Here is a 20,490-nt window from a genome sequence, read left to right as displayed (position 1 = left end):
GTCTGGAGCTAGGTAGAACTAAAATACTATAAATGTACTTAAGAACTATACCCTTTCCACTCTTAACCTGGCCTGTAAGCCACGCCCCTCTTCTATACTAATAGCTGATTGGTTCATATAAATTTCAAACTAAACGTGTTCACAATTGGTAAACAGATCTGTTATTACCTCAAATAATGTTATATATCTGGACTATCAAGATGCAAATAATTTCAAGGCATTAGCACTAAAGAGAGGACATTAGAAATTAGAAATGCTTATCATAAAAGGTTGATATAAATACGTGCTTATATACGCTCAGTCCGGGGGGAGGTAAAACGCTCAGGGGAACCAATCAGCTATTTGTAGCTAAGACGAGGGGCGGGGCTTACGGGCCAGGTTAGCGTGGAAAGGATATAACGTCATTAATGAAAATGTAAAATAATGTTAAGTACTTCCTTAATGATAGTTAGTGGATACAGCGCTCGCCTCCTATTCCTGGGGTCAGTGGTACGATCCCCGGGCACTCCCAGTTCACCCAGCTGTAAATGGGTACCTATGCTTACAACTTGGGGAAGTGAAGGCGGTCGAGCACAGTACCGGCCATGCTGCCTCCTGGTGTGCTGAAGGCTTAGTATACAGTGTGCTGTATCCACTCTGCCCCTAACGAGTAGGTTAGGTTAGGTTAGATTAGGTTAGGCTGGGTTAATCTTCAAGTAAGATAAGCTGGGGTGTGTGATCTTCAGGTGATCCGTGTTTACAAATAAAGTTAACGAGTTTATATTAATACTTGATAGTGTTAAATGGTAATCCAAGCTAGCGTTACTGGGTGTCCGGTCACCAGAGAAGGGAAAGGACCGTTTCACCTGACCCTGCCAACATCGGAACGTGATACCAGGTGTGTGATGACGGTCCACACCTGTCCTGACCCTTCCCATTTCTCTCCATACCTGTTCTCCATCCTCTGTATCTCTCTCTCCATACAAGTGTCTTTTTCCTTCCTCTGTCTATTCCATTCTCTTTATGCCTTTCTTTTCTCTTTCCGTGCCCGTTGCTTCTTTCATTATCAACCTGTCTATCTACCCCCCCCCTCCCTCCCCTTTCCTAATTACAGTACCTGTCAATCTCTCTGTCCAGACTTTTTTCTACCATATACCTGTAACTTTCCTTCCAAACCTGTTCGGCTACTTTTCACACATCTAACCTTCCCTCTACGGTACACCCAGCCTCTCCTCTCATTTCCATCTCTTTTCCAGCTTCCCGTCCCATCATAACCGGTAACCCCTCTCACACACCCTTCCCTTCCCTTCCCTTCCCTTCCCACCTCTCCCTCCACCACACAACCCTCTCTCGGTTCATACATCTCCTCCCATCTATGTCTCGCTCATCTCTCCACACCACACTGTACATGTCTCTATTCTACACCAGGTACTCCACCTTCGTCTCCACACCTCATCCCGCCACTCCAGTTTCCCTCCCCTTTACCTCCTTCCGTCAGTGCGCTTTTCTCCATTCTCTTGTTATATATATGAAGGCGTTTTCGTAAGCGCATCCACCGTTAAACATAAGAGAATCGTCTTAATGGGGTCTGTGGTCATTGCTTTCAACCTGTGATGCTACATAAGTGGATTAGTTGAGTGAAAGGATTACAGCAACCTCTTTTATTTCACAAACACGAAAGTTGTTCCAAACAATAAATTTTGACAAAAACAAACCCAACAGGATCTTAGTCTCCCTAAATCCCCTAAATCCAGGATCTTCCCTGAATTAGACTCAGAGAAAGCAGTTGTTACAGTCGAACTAAAGGGAGGGGAGTAGAGGCTCGTGGATGGTCTTATCAACAGCTGATGTTCTTTTTCTCACAATACGCCACACTTGGAAGTAGTCCGGTAAGCAGTGTCTATCTGATGTTGTCCTCTGCTTTTAATACAAGGCTTCTGTGAGAGCGGTGTGGAGGGGAAGTGTTCAATACACGAGGGAGAACTTTATATTGTAAAAGGTTATTATGGTTAGGAAGAATTGTGTGTTTACAGGGCACTGATCTAACCCGTCCTCCTCCCCATGTCCAGGTGTCACTGTTAACCATCACGGGTACGTCAGTATAAACCTTATGTGACTAATTCAACTTATCTTTTAGTTATTTGATCTAATAAGTTGAAAGTAACTACAGTAGCTACATCTCATAACGTGAAACTATGAGTATACTTGGACTAAATGTTCGAATTCTAGTACTATGAAACCATGAGTGTTGGTGAGATACCCTGTGTACCTCACTACTAAGTCTTATGGCCTGTGACACTAAACCTGACCCAGTAACTATAACTCATTAGAGAAAGAGAATCTGTTTGTATCAATATTGTCAACTGGAGACCAAAGATATGTAGATCGTCACTATGATAATAAATAAAACCTCACGACTGTATTCCATCTTGTCAAATCAACATGAACACTCTCCACCCTGGAACTAGGAGCCATCACTTATGTTCCTGACACCAAACTCATGTCCAGGGTCACGTAAAGTACCTCGTAGGGAGACAGATGTAGAAAGGGAATCTCCTTATTAAGAATGGGAGAAAACTTCGTGATTTGGTATTTGCATATGAGGTGACCAAGAGGAAAAAAAGGTGTAGTGTACTGTATATGGGACTTAGTTTTATCATTAGGTATAGGGCAGCATCCGGGATCTTTTAAAAGGGGGGGGGGTGTTCCAAAATTCCTATCGTCAAGGTTCGTGAGTAGATTTCTATGGCAGTCTGGTGAACAAATAATAACTGTCCCTTGTTTCATCTCCTTGGTGTGTGTTTTCTAAGAGGTTTTTATGTTTGTAATTCACACTCAGAGGTAAGGGAGGTCACTTTTTATCATAGGGCCGTGACCGCTTGTCTTCTTCCGCTCCCCCTCAACCGGTTTCAGGCACAATTGGGAGGAGATGAGGCGGGAGGGGAAGGAGTGCTGTATTTTCCACTGGTCAGTGACTAAGGAATTGTTGACTGTTTTGTGAGTAGATATGATAAGGTGGAATGGAATCTGCCCGGGTGATTATCCCTCCTACTCCTACAGGATCCAAACTTATCCTGACCTTACCTAACCAGGGGCAGTATTGTACTCAGGCGTTTTGTACGATTGACCTTAGAATATATCTTAATATCAAGTGCACATGGTTTCAAAATGGCCTCAAAATGCCCATAATATTGGTCAGATTTAAAAATAAATAAAACTGGGAGCTTACAGCGCCCCCAAAAACCCCAGCTAGGTCGGCTCGCTATACTCGCCATGCTCCCCCACCTCCTTCCTGGGTCCACCCCTGCTAACGTTACCCTGAAGCTTGGGAAAAAGGTCCTAATGAGCCCAGTCCTGAAGGTCCAAATCTTCATTTACCCCAATTCGTCCTTTGAATGTGAGAATATAACACAGTAGACTTGTTCTTTTAGAGAGTTGTCATACGTTACAGTTATAGTACGTTCGATAATAGTTGCTGCTTTTCGATTATTGTTATAAAACTCGGAAGAATTAATTGTATTCTAAATGTTAAATTATTGTACTTGTACTCCAAATGTTAAGTCACTGTACTGCAGGAGTCGAGTCATCATATTCTGAGGATTAAGCCATGATACTCTAAATGGGAAATCAACGTACCTTACGTGTTAAGTCATCAGTGTCTAATATTTATGCATTGACTACTGCCTTTACATTTATTTATTACCTCTAAACCATAATCACAATCTCATGTCGAAATATTTGAGTGATTGCGAATTTTTAATGGTCAATCAATTATTATATTAGTTATCCCTAAAACATGCTTTTTTTTATTATCGTTTCATTATAAAAGAAAACGTAAATAATTTAATGTACTGTAAACTAAAATAAAATAATCTCAAGGTGATACTTATTTGCCTCTGACAGGGATAAGTTTGTCTAAATTCGCCAAATAAAGAGACAAGTTACATAGATTCTGAGAAACATTTAAACAGGAGTATGTTAGATATATAGACAAATAGAGATGATTTGAGTGCGTATATAGAGATAAGACAGGAAGATAGACAAAAACCTCAGAAAATAGAAGATATGACTATAAATGAAAATCACATTACTTAAATGTCGTAAGATCATGAAGGATAACTGTGGGTATATATGATAAATCCATCAGCCACTCTATAGAAGACTCCAGTGGATTATAACTCTTAAATAACAATGAAAATATTATAAATCAGAACCGAAAGACGTCATGAAGAACCATTACGTTTTTCTACTCAAACTCCCTCAGACCAGTGCCCAAAAGGTACCCCAAAACAGATGATCTTCAGAACCTCAGGGTAACACCACCATTTAAGTACTCATTAAAATGTATCGGTATTTACGATTTTTTCAACTTGAACATTATTTATACCGATATAGCTATAGAGGAACTGTGAAGCGATCGCCCCACCCACTAAGCCTCGCAGGGAGTTTGTGAGAAAAAATTTCCCTCTCTCGAAAAATTTTTTGTCTGAGTGAAAGGTCTACCGCATGTAATGATCTAGTTTATTAACCGTGTGAAACTGGGTGTATCGAATTCGCCAGGTCGGCGCCCCATTACCATACACTGTAGTTGAGCGTGTCCATGCGTCTGTCTGTCTGTCTGTCTGTTTGTCTGAGAACCTTTAATCTGGTCATATTTATACACTTCCTTTAATTAAGGAACCTCTGGTGCATCTACCAAATGTTGTTTACGGCATTCAAGAAAAAATACTCGCATTGTTTTGCTGTTTACTTATTGTGTTGCCTGTAGTCCTACTTAGTGTATACAGTATGTGCTTGAAACATCAACCTGATTAAGTATACTTGTGAAAGAACGAGAGAAACGCATTTTATTTAATAGAGTTATTGTGAGCTCTTTCAAAGACTTGTGTAGCGTTGGTTTAAGTGTGAGGGGTTCTGAAGGGTTCATCTCCCGCCACCATCCTAATTTCTCAGTACAAATCAGGAATAACAGCATGGCAGGACAACATTCACTTGCTCTCTACTCCAGCTCTCGCTACGCCCCGCCCTCTTCGGTCAGACAGGTCCTACAGGCAGTGTGTGGGGGTATATAAGGGAGCTCCTCCACCAGCCAGACATCATCGTCCTCGACGCTTCACCACACACCAGACATGAAGCTCGTGAGTACAACGACATTTGAGTTCTTATCATAATTAGTGTTTCCGTTTCTAAAGTTATTATCATCATATCATCCTCACCAGTATAACCATCTTCACTAGTATTACCAGCATCACCAGAAGTACCACAATCACTAGTAATACCACCGTCACCAATGCCAATAATACATAATAATGCTACTTTTATTTTGAAAAAAAAAATCACCCACCTAGACTTTCCAGCCAGTTGTTACAAATATTCGTATGAACACACACTGGGGATCTTGGTTTCACTGTCCATCCTCCTGCACCTTCAGGTAGTCCTCACCTGTCTGGCCACCTTGGCCGTCGCCGCCCCTCAGCTCCAGGATAACCAGCCCCTGGCGCTGGTCCTCCGTGACGACCGTCAGGACAACGGTGACGGCACCTTCAACTACGTCTTCGAGGCCGACAACGGCATCACAGTGGAAGCCTCCGGCACCCCTGGCTCAGCTGGTCAGAGCAACGTTCAGGGCGCCTTCAGGTAAGGGTCTGACAATAACACCCGTGTGGTTATGTTTTTATGAATCTCACTTGTATGATGTCTGTCTACTAAAGGTATAAATTAGTTCTTCACTTATCAATGTAACTTAAGATATATCAATACCAGAACAGCTGTAAACACACAACACATAATCTATTAATACACTACTGACAATGTTGCCTCCACTGCTACCTGAAGCCTTCAGTTGTTCCCACTCTCACCTGGGTCACCAATAACCTTCATCTCCCACCTCACTCCTCCCTCAGCTACCCTCTGCCCGACGGCTCCTTCGCTGAAGTAAGCTACACCGCCGATGAATTCGGCTACAATGTCAATTCCCCCCTGCTGCCCACGCCTCACCCCCTCCCCGCCCACGCCCAGGAACAGATCCGCATTGCCGAGGAGCAGCGCGCCCAGGGCATCACCTTCGAGTAACCTGACGACGGCTGACTCACTCCATCACCTCAAATACCTGTCAGCAACTGAGGGCTATATAAATATATGTATAATATTTAACAATAAAGTTTAAAACAACACAACGTCTTTATTTTCTTAACTTCAATAAACAGAAAATGGAAAGGTATCAGTAAACTCCCTCTCGCAAAACCTTCAAATTCACATAATTCTTACTTATCGTCCACCGAATATCGTTGGAATACATTAGAAAAGGTTTACTGTATTCAGTTGATGATAGCCACCCTCCTGCTGTTGGCAGGGTCATCCACCCTTCTGCTGTTGGCCGGGTCATCCACCCTCCTGCTGTTGGCCGGGTCATCCACCCTCCTGTTGTTGGCCGGGTCATCCACCCTCCTGCTGTTGGTCCGGTCGTCCACCCTATTACTGTTGGCCGGGTCTGTTTTAGCTGTGGTATGATATCGAACTCTCTAACTTGTTAACACTTGCCTGAGTGAGTGTAGGTTAGTCGCTGGTACCTTTGATGCAGCTGAGTGAGATATCAGGTAATCTCACGGGCGTGTCTCCTTTGATACAGTCGTTGATTGGTTGATAGTCGAAATCGTCACAGCCGCCCTGGGTTGCACTTGTAATTATCTTAGCTTGTAAGTCAAACAAGACACACAGGTACTGCTCTCTTCACTCGTTGTTCCTTGGTTTAATGTAAACACACGTGGTGATTTTCTAGTTATATTGGGTAGTCATGTCTGTACAATTATTTGGTATTGACAGACTAATGAGCATTAGCTATTAGCTTTTAATTAGCTGATATATTTAGAGAGAGGCATAGCCTGGAGAGCTGGTCTCTCGACACGACTTTAAGGCATCGTGCCAGGCTGTAAACTGTGGGAACTGACTATCCTATCTTGAGTCTGGTGGTTGGATAATAACCGATCCTTTACCACAGACATTATCTAAAAACCTACTCACACGGAGGGTTGAGTCTATAGATTTATGGGCAGTACACTCCGCTATAAAAGACCTGACCTCGTGGTGACCACTCTCTTCTTCTAGCTACAGCAGCAGCAAGCAACACCACCTCCTCCGCCGCTGCCTGGTGGCCCTCGCTCCCGCCGGCGAGCATGGCGACCCACAAGCTGTCCTCCTCTGAGTACCCTAACCAACCAGCTCTCTCTACATCACGCTTGTAACCATGCTGCCTTCCCAGCACCAAGCTGCATTGTACATCCAATACAACATGTATATAGAGAGCACATTGTGAGCTTCCTTTCTCCATCCCATCCTGAGAGAGAACAAACAACCGTAACCCACAAATGGTGACCCCCGGAGATTCGCACTCACACAGGATGGAGGAGAAACAGATCACTCTCCCAGTCTTCAAGCAACATGGAAAACTGGCTTACCAACGCAGAGGCAGCTTTCATCGGCTCTACAGATACTGTCTCTACACCGCAGGTTAGACACCCTAGAGCAGCTCTGCTTCTCTAAGCAGACACCAGCTCCTCTTCCTGCCCCAAGCACCGCGTCCTACCGACCCCAACACACCCGTCCTGCCTCAGACGCCGACCCGGCCCAGCAGTACCCCCTACCTCAGACGCAGCCCCGGCCCAGCAGTACCCCCTGCCGCTCCTCCTGACGCGGACCCACACACCCCTCTTTTCTCCCTCAGGTACCCCCTGCTACTGTCCTGCACCCTACTGCTGTCGTGGACCCAGCTGCTGTCACGAGCCCTCATCCACTTCTGCTGACGCAGCCCCTGCTCCTGACCCAGGCCCACACACCCGAGCAGGCGCATCTGACGACTCTGTACCTGCCGTGAGGGAAGCACAACATTCATCGCCTCCACACACCCTTTTTCTCCCTCTCTACTCCCACAGATAGTGTGTATCTAGTGTGTCTCCTCTAGCGGCCGGCTCATCCATGCCCTCGCCGTTCTGCCTCACATGTGCCATGCAACCCTGCAGACCAACAAGTCTCCTACACCGCCTGGAGGGAAGGGGGGAGTACTGTAGTGGATTTCTCCCCTACAAACGCTGTTTGTCGCTGAGTAGCCGACCCCGCGAATTCCCCAGTGTATGCCTCGTGGTCTAGGTCAACCAGCGCAGCCTTACATGACGGAGGTCAACTATTAAGCCACGCCTACCTCCGCTATAAAAGACCTGACCTCGTGGTGATCTACCTCTCTTCTTCTAGCTACAGCAGCAGCAAGCAACACCACCTCCTCCGCCGCTGCCTGGCGGCCCTCGCTCCCGCCGGCGAGCATAGCGACCCACAAGCTGTCCTCCTCTGAGCACCCTCACCAACCATCTCTCTCTACTCAACGCCTGTAACCATGCTGCCTTCCCAGCACCAAGCTGCATTGTACACCCCATCCTGAGAGAGAACAAACAACCCGTACCCCACAGTATTACTCCCATATAACTCCTTTCTTTTTCGAGGTGTTGTCAAAAGTTTATTCAAGCTTCACCTATAGCCTGTGTAGCTAACTTCTAAAGAAAAACGAATAGAAATATTTTGGGTAGACTAAGGTATTCCATTGGTTCCAGAAAACTGAGCTACGAGTATCTTGTTTAAATTGGGCTAGTGTCCTTTTCCTCTAATTCTCTGAATTGTGTAAGCATAATTCAGCAATAACGTGCTTTTATTTTTTTTAAATATCGCTTAGAATTACAAATGGAATTAATAATTAAAGGACTGAAGAAAACCATGCGTTATGTTTATCATCTTTGTTACCATCAATAAACATAAATCATAGACAACAGCATATTCAAAATTAGTTATCAAAAAATATTTCCCCTCCATCATTATAGAAAAATAAAGTAGATATGTAGATGAGAGAGCAGTTTGAAGCACACGCAGTATGCCACCTGTCAAATTTGTAAACTTAGCAGCCGACAAACAGAAGCCACCTAGTGCCCGAATAACCCACTAAATTTGATGCCGAATATCTCTTATGACATCAAGGCCAATTCTGGGGAGTGCTACTTCCTAAATAGATATTCCTTACTGGAACCATTCTCGCTAATGAACGTCGATGGAACCATTGACTCTAGGACTTTTGGGAGAGCAGGAACTGTGAGAGTAGTCGGTGGACGTATACATTTATTTTCTTTCCGGCAATTATCAACACACCTAGGACCGATTTTTTGGCACTATCCTCACAAGATGAATTTTCGACAAACAACAGTGGGCTTCCTCGTATCGCTTGTGTCGTCACTGATGAGGTGAGTTAAGAACCGGTAGCCGTCCTTAAGTTTTAATGGCGGAACTGTACTTTAGTTGTTAATTCTGAATTGATCATTATTCAACCTCGGGTTAAGTTGAGGACGAATGGGCGATTAGGTCAGTGTTCCTCAATAGTTGAAGGACCTTAGGGATTGACTCCAGAGCTTTTTTGCGATTTTGTATGTTCGGTTTTATAAAATTTAATTGGTGTACTGTTGAACTAATTAGGGGATGTTATTTACTAAACATTTTGTAGTGACGAATCTGATGTTGACTATGTTGGAAAAATGGAAACTTCATTTAATTTGCCTAAGAAACGGCAAGTAGGCCGTAACCTCTGTGCCTTCCGAACTTTGGTGACCTCACGGTAACCATCACTAAACTGGCTGATTTTAGCAGGAATAAACCCCTAGTTAGATAATAGGGTAGTTTATGTGGAAAATGCTACCACCAGTTAATCGATTTCATTTTTTCCCACATGCTCTAATTATAGTAGGGCTATTTATTTTAGTTTGTCATCGGGGAATCTTTGGAATTTGGCCATTGAAATCAGCAGTTAAAACTATTTAAGACTTCTATAACGTTTCCCTCACAAACGACTTGCTTATGCTTGGGGGGGGAGCCCCCCCCCCTCCCAGTTAGATTAGGTCATTTTCGAGGGAAACGTCATAGATGAAAAGTTTCTTGGAATTGTTAAAACTATTGGTCCCCAACCTGTAGTTCGCGGCCATATTATGGAGCCCGCAATTGTTTATTAGGAAATTGTGAATTATTTGGGATTCTTTGCAAGAGTGGAATTAATGAAAATGTGTAATAACTTGATGCAAGTTTATAGTTAGAGAGAGGAACCCCCCCTTCTGTCGTGTACAGGACGTGTATTTACCCCAGACTGGGCCCGGAGAGAGCCAGCCGTTCTGTCAAAGAGTAAAGTTAAAAATATAACTGGTAACAGCTGGACATGTAGAACTGTAAATCACTCTACAGTATATGAGATTATATTTCTTGCAAGTAGGTCCAAAGTCTTGGCGCCCTCCACTATATTTACAGTGATAAATGTGGCCCAGGGCCTACTAAGAGTTGGGGACCACTGGACTAGACCATCGGGAAAACATAAGTTTGGATATCCAAATACAGATGACCGAAGCTAAAATTGGTATTATTGCATTTCCGCACACAACATTCCTACCCCTAATCTATTATCATATTCGAATAAGACGTCTAATTATAAGGTAATTTTCTTTTATTACATTATCGTCGCAAATATGTAATAATAGAGATAGCTGTCCCAAATTTACATATTTTCTTCCATTAATCTTCCGCCATTCTCGCCTACCTCACCTCCCACACTGATTGTCTCCTTCATAAATCAAGCGCATGCGTTCCCATACACTGTACATTAGTGCCCGTCTCGAAGGGCTGAATCATGTATGGAAGGTAATGGTAGTACCAGACAAAAGTGGTCCGGCCTTGGCACCAACCTGAGGAGATATTTCCATAGAAGAAAAAAAAGCTTTCATAAGATTTTTTTTCACTTGTTTGCTGAATTTCACTTTTGCGATTTTTTATGTGTTCCACCTAATAGCCAATAAGGTGAAGTGGTTCATAAGCCTAACACCGGTCATTAACGTCGTAGAAGGTATTGATGGGGGGGGGGGGTGTAAGCACATGTGTACCCATAAGAACTTCTTAGTGTGTCCACATAATGTAGGGCTGCAAGTGGAACTGCATATGGACAGGTTTATTTTTAAGAGGTATACATAATTTACACCCATGTGGTTACAATTTGCATAATTTTCAGATTTCTGGCAAATATCTTTTTTTTTCCTTTTTAAGTTTTGTACCTGTATCCTGTACAGTTGTAGCCACTGCACCAGTTTGGAAGTAGCTGCCTCTGTCTGCTATTTACATTCTTTAGTGAAATTTCATACAGTTGGTACTTAAATCATGCAACTACTGACTGTTACGTTCTTCTACAGTCATCATAGGAAAAATGTTACCCATTGAGAACTGTCTTAAACTATGGATTTTCCAAATATCGGTTTTAATGAAAATAGTAAAGGCCATATCTTACAACGGACAGAACGAGCTCGCCTTGGTTATTTGGAATACATTTTAGTTCATTGATTTTTATTGGCAAATTTATCTTAAAAGTTACACGACACTGCAGCCGCCATACTTTGAGAATTATCCAGTATTATTTTATCAACCTTTTTGATCTAAAATTTTTGTAGGATTTAATTTGTCAACCCACCATTGTCTCCTGGGTGACCCACCACCTCCCTGCAGCAGGACGAGCGTATGGGCGAGTCGCCTGCCACCACCGGAGCCTTACCTGGGACGTGTTGAGGACTGTCACTGTATCCCCTACGACCAGCTCTGCATTATAGAGGTCCTGCCACTCACTCTCTTTGCAGCCTACTCCAACTCCATCCTGGTCAGTAGATGTGTGGCAATCTTTGGGAGAGCATTGGGTGTTGGGAGGAAGGAAAGGTTATACAGTACTGTACTTCTTTTTTTTTTCCTCTTCACCACTGATCGGCTCGTTAGGCGCTTGGGTGATCAGCCACGTCTCTTGTTACGCACTGTTGGCAAGTACCGGCTCCTGAATGTATCTGAACCTGCTCCAGTGTTGGTCAAGTCTGGTCTTAAAAGAGCTCACTCGGTGTCGTCACAACACTTTCTGGCAGGTTGTTCCACGAGTTCACAATTCTCACCCCCAAAAAGTTCACCCTCTTGAGTTTTCTGGACCTGCGATATCTTTTACCTTGAGCTGTGATCCCTTGTGGGCGGGAGTCTGTCAGCTCCAGGTAAGAACACTCTACCGAGTAGTGCCCTTTTGAGATGTTTATACATCTCAATTAGGTCATCTCTTTCCTGTCTAGTATAAGCTAGGTAATCTTAGCGAGTCAGGCCTGTGCATACCCCTCGGCTCCTTCCCTCACCCCTTAGTAATTACCCTTGCAATATTTGAATCTAGACCTGTTTTTGTCATGAACCAAGCAAGTGAAATCTGAAGGACAACATTAAGTGGTGGCTGTTACCAACGGGGACTAGGTGTTCGAGCTTAGCTTCCATACCCTCCTCGTTAGTTATGATAAGGTGTTTACTCCCCGCTTTAGTGAGTTGGATCCTTAACATGATGCAATTGAAAATTCTGTTTCTACATACAAATTGTGGGACTATTAAGGAAGTTTGGTGTGGTTTCATTTCTCCAGTTGATGTTGGATTAGTTAGTCCCCTGTGACAGGGTTGACTGCCATTGTGTTGTCAATTAAGGCTCTTTAAATTCCTTTGGTTTAATAAGCTGCAGTTTGGGGATCTGTAGATATGGCCAATAATAAGCAAGTCTTTCCCCTTTAGTCTAATTTTACACCACTTTGATTCTTCAAAACATCCTTTCCTTACACCCTCACTTGGCTGGCTCTAAGGTCTTGCCTAGCATAAATAACCTCACCCCTCCTGCAAGAGGCTTGAAAAATGTTTGTAAATGAGTCCTATCTGTCTTCATTGAACTCTCATTCCTACCTGGTCGATTCTCCTGTTCTTGTATAACAGTTCTACAACACCTACTATATCGTGTTCATGTACCTTGAGTAGGGTTTCAAAATCCGATCTCTTATCAAGGAACGTGTCAATATTAGTGACCGTGACTTTAAAGTCTGAATTTGTCCTTGGTAATGTCTCTTGATCTTCGTAGTGACTCCGGCCCCCTTTATTCTCAGCAGCTGTCTCATTTACTAAATACTTGTACATTGTATTTTGTGTGGTAAGAGATGACTCGCAATCGCTCTCAAACCCCGTCACAAGATTGGTACTCGTGTACAGTAATGTTGTTCTTAGTACAGTCAATACTGGGGATACAGGTTACGCTCACACACAGGTATCAGGACTCCACGAGTTTGTGATACAACCTTACCTCTCGTGCCTTATTATTATTATACTTTACAACACCTAGTATAACACCGGACACTTCAGTAGTCATTTACGATGTGGGAATAAGATTTTTCAGATGGATTCATACCGGATTAGTACACAGGGCTTATGCTAACTTGGATTCAAACTGTTGTATGGTTCACTCTTGGTGAAACTACATCCTGGTTCACGCTTAGTGAAGCAGTCTTGGGTTTGGTACTGGCACAGCTGCACACGTAGGCCCATGACAGCAGCCAGGCGTGCTGCCCACTCGGATCTTAATCCCGGTTTACTTGATGCATCTTGCCTCTTGACGTCCTCACAGGACACACTATGATTTGGGTTAGACATGAGGGACTGGTGGTCTCTTACCGGTTCTCTCAAATGACTAGTGAAGTTTTTAAATAAAAAAATTGCATTTACTTCAATAGTCATCAGATATCTCGTTTCATCAGGGGAGTCAAAAACATGGGTCACAGGCTTTGCTTGGCAGTCAAACACATCTTGTTACAATTTTCACTACATGTATAGTATACAGTTGAAACTTTCAATATACTGTACACGTAAGGGATCTTGTAGGCTTCAGCTAATAATGGTAAGCATAAATATCTTACGGCTACTCATACGTGTTACTTCGTACTTCTAAATTTATGGAGCAGGAGGGCATTTCAGACAATATAGAAAATAGACAGTACCTCTTAAAGAAATAAAACTCTTCTCTTGGGGCAACTCTTTAAATTTCAAACATGTTTTATGGATGGCAGAGCATATTTTTTTGTTTTATCCTCTTCAACACTGATCGGCTCATTAGCCGCTTGGGCGATCCGTATTAATATACTGCCTGTGCAACTGTGACCATTACTGGTGGGAGGGAGGGAAGGTTAGGTGAGGAAGTATATTGGGGAAGGAAGGAGGGAAAGGTAAATTGAGTGTGTTTGGAGGAGGAAAGGTAAGCCAATGGAGAATGCTGGGGTGGGAAGATAAATAAGGTAAGGGAGCGTGTTTGGGAGTTGAGAATAAATGCAGAAGTGCCATGGTCTAATAATGAACAAACGACCAAACACTTCCCAGAGATATCAATGTGTTCAATATAACATACTCTATAGGCTTATAAACTGTAGAAAAAGTTGACCTAAAGTATTAATAGGTTGCTTGTCATTACAGCCATATGTTTGCCGAGAGGGAACCCGGATGTGCTGTGATGATCCACCACAAAAGGTCAACCAACAGCAGAACAGTGATGGAGCCAGGCCCAATCTGCTGGACAGATCTTCCTTCTTAGTCAAAGTAGATTCTTCCAAACCTTTCTATGACCAACAACACGGCTATGGTCCAGGTACCTTACTGATGTGTGTGTACTCGTATGTACTATTTATTGCTAGGTGTGGGTGGTAGGGTGGTTGCAGTCAGGTTTGGATGGTGTCGACAATGGTCACAATTGGATGGTGGTGATAGTCAGGTATGGATAGAAGTGGGATGCAGTAGGTGTATTTAATAAGAGTGGGGGGAGGGGTGGGGGTGGCAGAAGGGAACAGGTGCAGTTGTTTGTGCAGCTAGACATGAACAGGACCACTGAGAGGATGGGAAGGCAGGGGGCCCGGAAAAGGGGGGGATATGAATATACAGTTTCTGTTAAGTAGTTAAGTCATATTAAATAGAATGCTAAAAATAGGTACATAGAACAAAAGTGTTATAAGATAGTGTATTAACCATTCAAAGGCCAAAAGGGGGCCCATAAATTAATCTTTCGGTCTTGGCCAGCCCTCGGCGGCCCTGGACAGGAGTGTTTCCAAAACATATTCCCAAACTTCATTACTTTTAAGTTTAATGGGAATTTCGGCAAATCACGACGTGACCTACACCCAACGCAATTAGATAACTTTAGCAACATTTAACCCTTCAAGGGACAAGGTTCATGAATAATTGGCTGACAGCTGAAACCAGGCTCTCAAATCAAAGGAAAAGGTGGCTGTGTACATCTAAAGTGCGAGAAATGAATGGTGTCCTTTAGAACTGGATATTTAACAAAACATAACAGTAAAACATTCAAGCTGTGTAGAAGATTGGAACTTTTTTTTAGTTAACACAAGATTGAAAGTACTGTACAGTACTTTACTGTAGTTCTTAAATAGACGTATTGTAGCTTTTAGTCTTAACACTGTTTCCCCATCATTATATTGTAGTTGGGAGTGAAATAAGGAAGATGGATATGTAGATACATAATTTTAAAATCAATGTTACAAAAGATGAAAATATTCCACTGTTGGGAAGAGTAGTGGTAAAAAGAATAGTGTACGATACAGCATTTACTGAACCAGTATTTACTTGCAAGTAAGGTCCCATTATTTTTTAGAATTTTTCTGGTTTCTATAATGCATTTGCTATGAATCCACATTTGGCATTATTTGTACCTCAAATTAAACAGGTTTGTGCAATTCTAGGGGTGTTTAATGATAATTATTGGCTATCCTTCTTATCATTGGAATTTGCACTTTCATCTTTACAGGCAGCTACAGAACCAGTGAAGTAAAGCCAGGTTATGTGTACAACCAGTTCTGAGTGGGAGCTTGTTTACTGCTCAAGAAAATTTCTCATTGCTATCAAAGGATACTTAAGCATTTCCAGAATCTCATTTTATGCTTTCCTTAGTGCTTTTGTATACCCGGAGGAAGCCATAGCGTTTGCTTTATCCCATCTGCTTCTAACTATAAGAAATATTTTTATCCACTGTACTTCATTGTTCATATCCTTGCAGCCAAACCTCTGAAGAATGAAGACCAAGAGCAGCAAGCAGAAGCAGCAGAGATGGGACAGCAACAAAAGGAAGATGGAGTCTTGGGTACATTAGGGGGTGAAGAACGACAACCTGCTGTGGAAGGTGAAGAAAAATTAAAGGAAAACCAAACTCAACAAAACGAATATTCAACTATGTCAACAACTGAGGCAAAGACAGACAAAGAAAGTTTGAATACAGTGGAAGTACCAGATGATACAGCCAACTATCCATCCCTTGCTGTCACAGAACAATATATTGAATCACAAACAGTTGGTGAGAATGTAACTCAGATGGCAGATGAACTGGGCAGTGTTTTCACTGAGGAAGAGTTACACTGGCCGTACACAGAAGGAAATGTATACCAAGAGACAGTGGAGGAAAAGGATACATATCGATTAATTGTAGACGATGCTATAGTGAAGAATGAGTCTTCCAAACCCACCATTAAATTGGGAGACCCACATCAGTCTGATATAGAACCTCATCTGTCCCAGGAAACCACAGAAGACAGTGTATCTGAAGATGTCACAGATCTATTCATCACCTCAATATATCCAGACAAATCTGTTCATTCCTTTGATATTATATCAGAAAGCAGCAGTGGAGATAAAACAATCATACAAAGTGTGTTTCCGGTGTTAACTTCTTCCTTAAGTTTATTGCAGGAAAACCTAAGCATAGAAAAACACACTCGCCCTCTTGGAGTTGACAAGCTATTAAATATTAGTGCTCATCTGCCTAGTCTTCACATGACTCGATCAATTGCAGGCAGTAATGATGTATCACATCAGGATCAACCAAGTTTGCTCAATGATCACACTTCATGCATGTCAACTCTAGTCATGCAAGTATTACCAATATCGCCAGTAATGTATCCAAACACACTGGCAATCTTTTCCAGCTATCACACTGTGAGCTCACCAGACCCACAAACACTATACCCCAAAGAAATAGTGGACCCTATAGAAGATACCACTGTGAGCTCACCAGACCCACAAACACTATACCCCAAAGAAATAGTGGACCCTATAGAAGATACCACTGTGAGCTCACCAGACCCACAAACACTATACCCCAAAGAAATGGTGGACCCTATAGAAGATACCACTGTGAGCTCACCAGACCCACAAACACTATACCCCAAAGAAATAGTGGACCCTATAGAAGAAACCACTGTGAGCTCACCAGACCCACAAATGCTATACCCCAAAGAAATAGTGGACCCTATAGAAGATACCACTGTGAGTGCACCAGACCCACAAACACTATACCCCAAAGAAATGGTGGACCCAGACCACTGTGAGTGCACCAGACCCACAAACACTATACCCCAAAGAAATAGTGGACCCTATAGAAGATACCACTGTGAGTGCACCAGACCCACAAACACTATACCCCAAAGAAATAGTGGACCCTATAGAAGATACCACTGTGAGTGCACCAGACCCACAAACGCTATACCCCAAAGAAATAGTGGACCCTATAGAAGATACCACTGTGAGTGCACCAGACCCACAAACACTATACCCCAAAGAAATAGTGGACCCTATAGAAGAAACCACTCCAATAACAAGCTCGAGAATTGAAGAACCAACTTTGTTTCCTCTCTTGGTACCAGATATTGACCCTAAAATTTCAGTTGTGAATGCCACTAGTGTCTTGGTATATGAAGTGAAAGATCCTAAATCCAAAATAGGTGAGCTCAGGACAGATCATGCAAGTTTTGTAGGCTCTGGCAGGATAGATGGTGTAACTACCACTAAGTTTTCTCAACAGGAAGTGGAGAACCTGCATTCTGAACTTGCAATAGAAAGTGTTCTTATATTTTCCAAGTATAACTCTGAAATTTCAAGTGACTTCAGACAGCCTGTTGTTTGCTTACATGAGCCATGCAGCAGTGTCTCATTTTTGGATGATGACAGGTATGCTACTGGCACCAAATCTACTCGGGAGACATTCTCAGTTGTAGACAATTACTTGACTCCATTTTACCTCTCGTCTGTACAGCATTTCTCGCCTAGTCCTTCAATACCTCCTCTGGGCCACTACAATAATCTTCAATCTGTTTTCATTGACATCACTTCAAGCTTTGAGGAAATTTATAAATCGGTACCGGAGTCGGACATCTTGACGACTACACCAACGACCAAAGAGGTTCAGGTAACTTCAGTAACAGAGACTACAATACCTGGTTATTGGTTATGGTTCTGGGGCTAAATGATACCTGTACTACCATAACCTGTATATATATGTTGGTTCATTTTCCTGTGAAAATTTACTAAATCACAGTTAAAATGAGGTACAGGATTATCAATTCATGCCCCATTATTTTAAATACATTTTTGAGATTACTGTACTTGTCAATACTGTAAATGCTTTTAGTTTTAGATTAGTTAAGTTTCTAGCAGATAAATTCAGCAATTTTTCTACTGAAGAGACTACCTATGGTATATTGTTTTTAGATAATTTTATTTGAAATTATTTTATCCTGTGTGAATAAGATGTACAGTGGGGTATGCTATAACGAACGTAATTGGTTCCAGAACCTCGTTCGTTATAGCATTCGTTCGTTATAGGATTAATCCGTTCCAGGCCCCCAAATACAACCACTTAACACTGAAAAAATTCTGTGGAAAATGTAAAAAATACGGTACTTTATCTTACCTTAGTGTTATTCAGCATGCAGGTACCCCTAAACACTGGCACATCACTATCACTTCCACTGGGAGTCTTGGCTTTAAGGTCCTCAAACAATTGTTTAGCCTTCTCACAAATTATAGCTTCACTAATGTTACCACCTGCCATTTCTTTCTCCTTTATCCACACTAAGAGTAAATTTTCCATCTCTTCAATCACATTACACTTTGCTTTGCTAAGTCTAAAGATTCCCTTAGCCACTTGCACAGTTTTTAACTCCTCTTTATTCTTCAAAATCGTACATATAGTCGATTTAGCCATCCCATATTCATCACTAAGTTTCGCAATGCTTCTTCCATTCTCACGTTTCTTTACAATTTCTTTCTTAGTTTCAAGGGTTATTAGCTTTCTCACTCGCTTTGGACGACTCATTGTTACAATTGTATACTTGTATAACAAAATAGTTATACAAATAACGCGAATTTCCACATCAAAAGACGAAATTTCAACAATAACAGTGGTGCACTGGCTACACAATGAGACAAAGATGGCGCCTGACGCTCTTGTTGTGGGTCGCGGTACAACAATATTCATGCGCCAGGCGAAATAGTCCCGTATTCATCCGCGTTCGTTGTAGGAGTTGCGTTCGTTATAGCATTCTCAATTTTATAGGTAAAACCGTTCGTTATAGGAATATTCGTAGTAGGATCCGTTCGTTATAGCATACCCCACTGTAGTAGAATTTTTACTATCCTGCAATGTCATTTTTAATACACAAGTGATTACAGTATAGTACTCTGGTTTTTGTTCTTCTCAAGTTGGCTTCCATACAAGGGAAGGTTATGCAGAATTTTAACTTCCCAATACTCTGTACTGTATTCTTGTAGTGGCTTGAGTAATAACAATAATGATTAGTTGGCTGCTGGTACAGTACATGGGCAAAAACTAAATGTAATTTTTCTAATGAATGTACCGTTTTCTTTTTGTCAAATGTTCAGTGAATTGTATCGACATTTTCCAAATGTTTATCCACAGGTGTATACCACTGCAGAAAGAACTAGCACGATTCAGTCACAGCACAAAACTCTCTCCTTGTCTGCACTTGACACGCATTACTGTACACTTTTTATCAATAAATAAATTTACTTACAAAATTGTATTTTCATAACTTAAAAAAATATACCTGTGTACAGTATATATTTTTTTTGCTCTGGTGACACCTTGGCATTATTTAGTTTTTGTTTTCATCCATATTTTTCATCTCTTCAGTAACCTGTATGAAATAAATTTCTAAAAAAAAATTTTGTGGTGGATCTTGGTTACCATGCACATAGGATAGAAACAAGGTACAATAATGATCTTTGGATGCACAAAAGCTGGCAAGTAACCTAGGGTCTGTTATTATTCAAAGGCTATTAAAGTACAGTACTATACTTGCTGTATTGTCATTCCCTCTTTGACATGATGTCCTTGCCTATTCTAGGTAAACCCCTATGTTATTACAGTACTGTAAATTTTAACACTGCCCATACATATTGTTACTCACGGGAAGGCACATCTTGTGATTATTTAAATGAACAGGAGACAATGACTGCAAAAAATTGGTGGTTAAATACCAGGAACAGACCCTTGGTTGACACTCAGGATGCTCTTTAGCCTACATCTATGATTACCATTCATTACTAACCTTCATGACTGAAAGCAACAGTAATTAAACCACTCATGGATGTTTTATTGGCTATAAACCTTCCCCATACCTGTAATGGTTTATAACTAAATTAGCAAAAATCTTTATATAGGGGCATCTTAACAGACTGGTTTCAAGTACCGTGAGTGTCTGTTCAGATACAGATCGTGAGGCATTATTTGTTTACAGAGCCAACCATTTTTGTCAAAATTAGCAAAGATGG

General features: G+C 42.0%; 1 protein-coding gene across 1 annotated transcript; it reads left to right on the top strand.

Annotated features, from left to right (window-relative positions):
* Window positions 1-5,039: 5,039 nt before the first annotated feature.
* On the top strand, window positions 5,040-6,167 carry LOC121871057 (cuticle protein AM1159-like). Its single transcript, XM_042373160.1, has 3 exons — window positions 5,040-5,117; window positions 5,411-5,616; window positions 5,883-6,167. Exons 1-3 carry the CDS (start codon window positions 5,109-5,111, stop codon window positions 6,049-6,051), a joined length of 384 nt encoding a protein of 127 aa, XP_042229094.1. The 5' UTR covers window positions 5,040-5,108; the 3' UTR covers window positions 6,052-6,167.
* Window positions 6,168-20,490: the final 14,323 nt, after the last annotated feature.

Source organism: Homarus americanus, unplaced genomic scaffold, assembly GCF_018991925.1.
Source record: "Homarus americanus isolate GMGI-L3 unplaced genomic scaffold, GMGI_Hamer_2.0 scaffold32583, whole genome shotgun sequence".
Classification (NCBI taxonomy): Eukaryota; Metazoa; Arthropoda; class Malacostraca; order Decapoda; family Nephropidae; genus Homarus; species Homarus americanus.
Note: the sequence above shows the minus strand (reverse complement) of the source record. Positions and strands in the feature narration are given on the sequence as shown.

Bases quoted from the DNA above. Each gene is read 5' to 3' on its own strand.
- LOC121871057 (XM_042373160.1), top strand. The intron at 5,617-5,882 runs GTAAGGGTCTGA...CTCCTCCCTCAG, and splicing joins AACGTTCAGGGCGCCTTCAG to CTACCCTCTGCCCGACGGCT.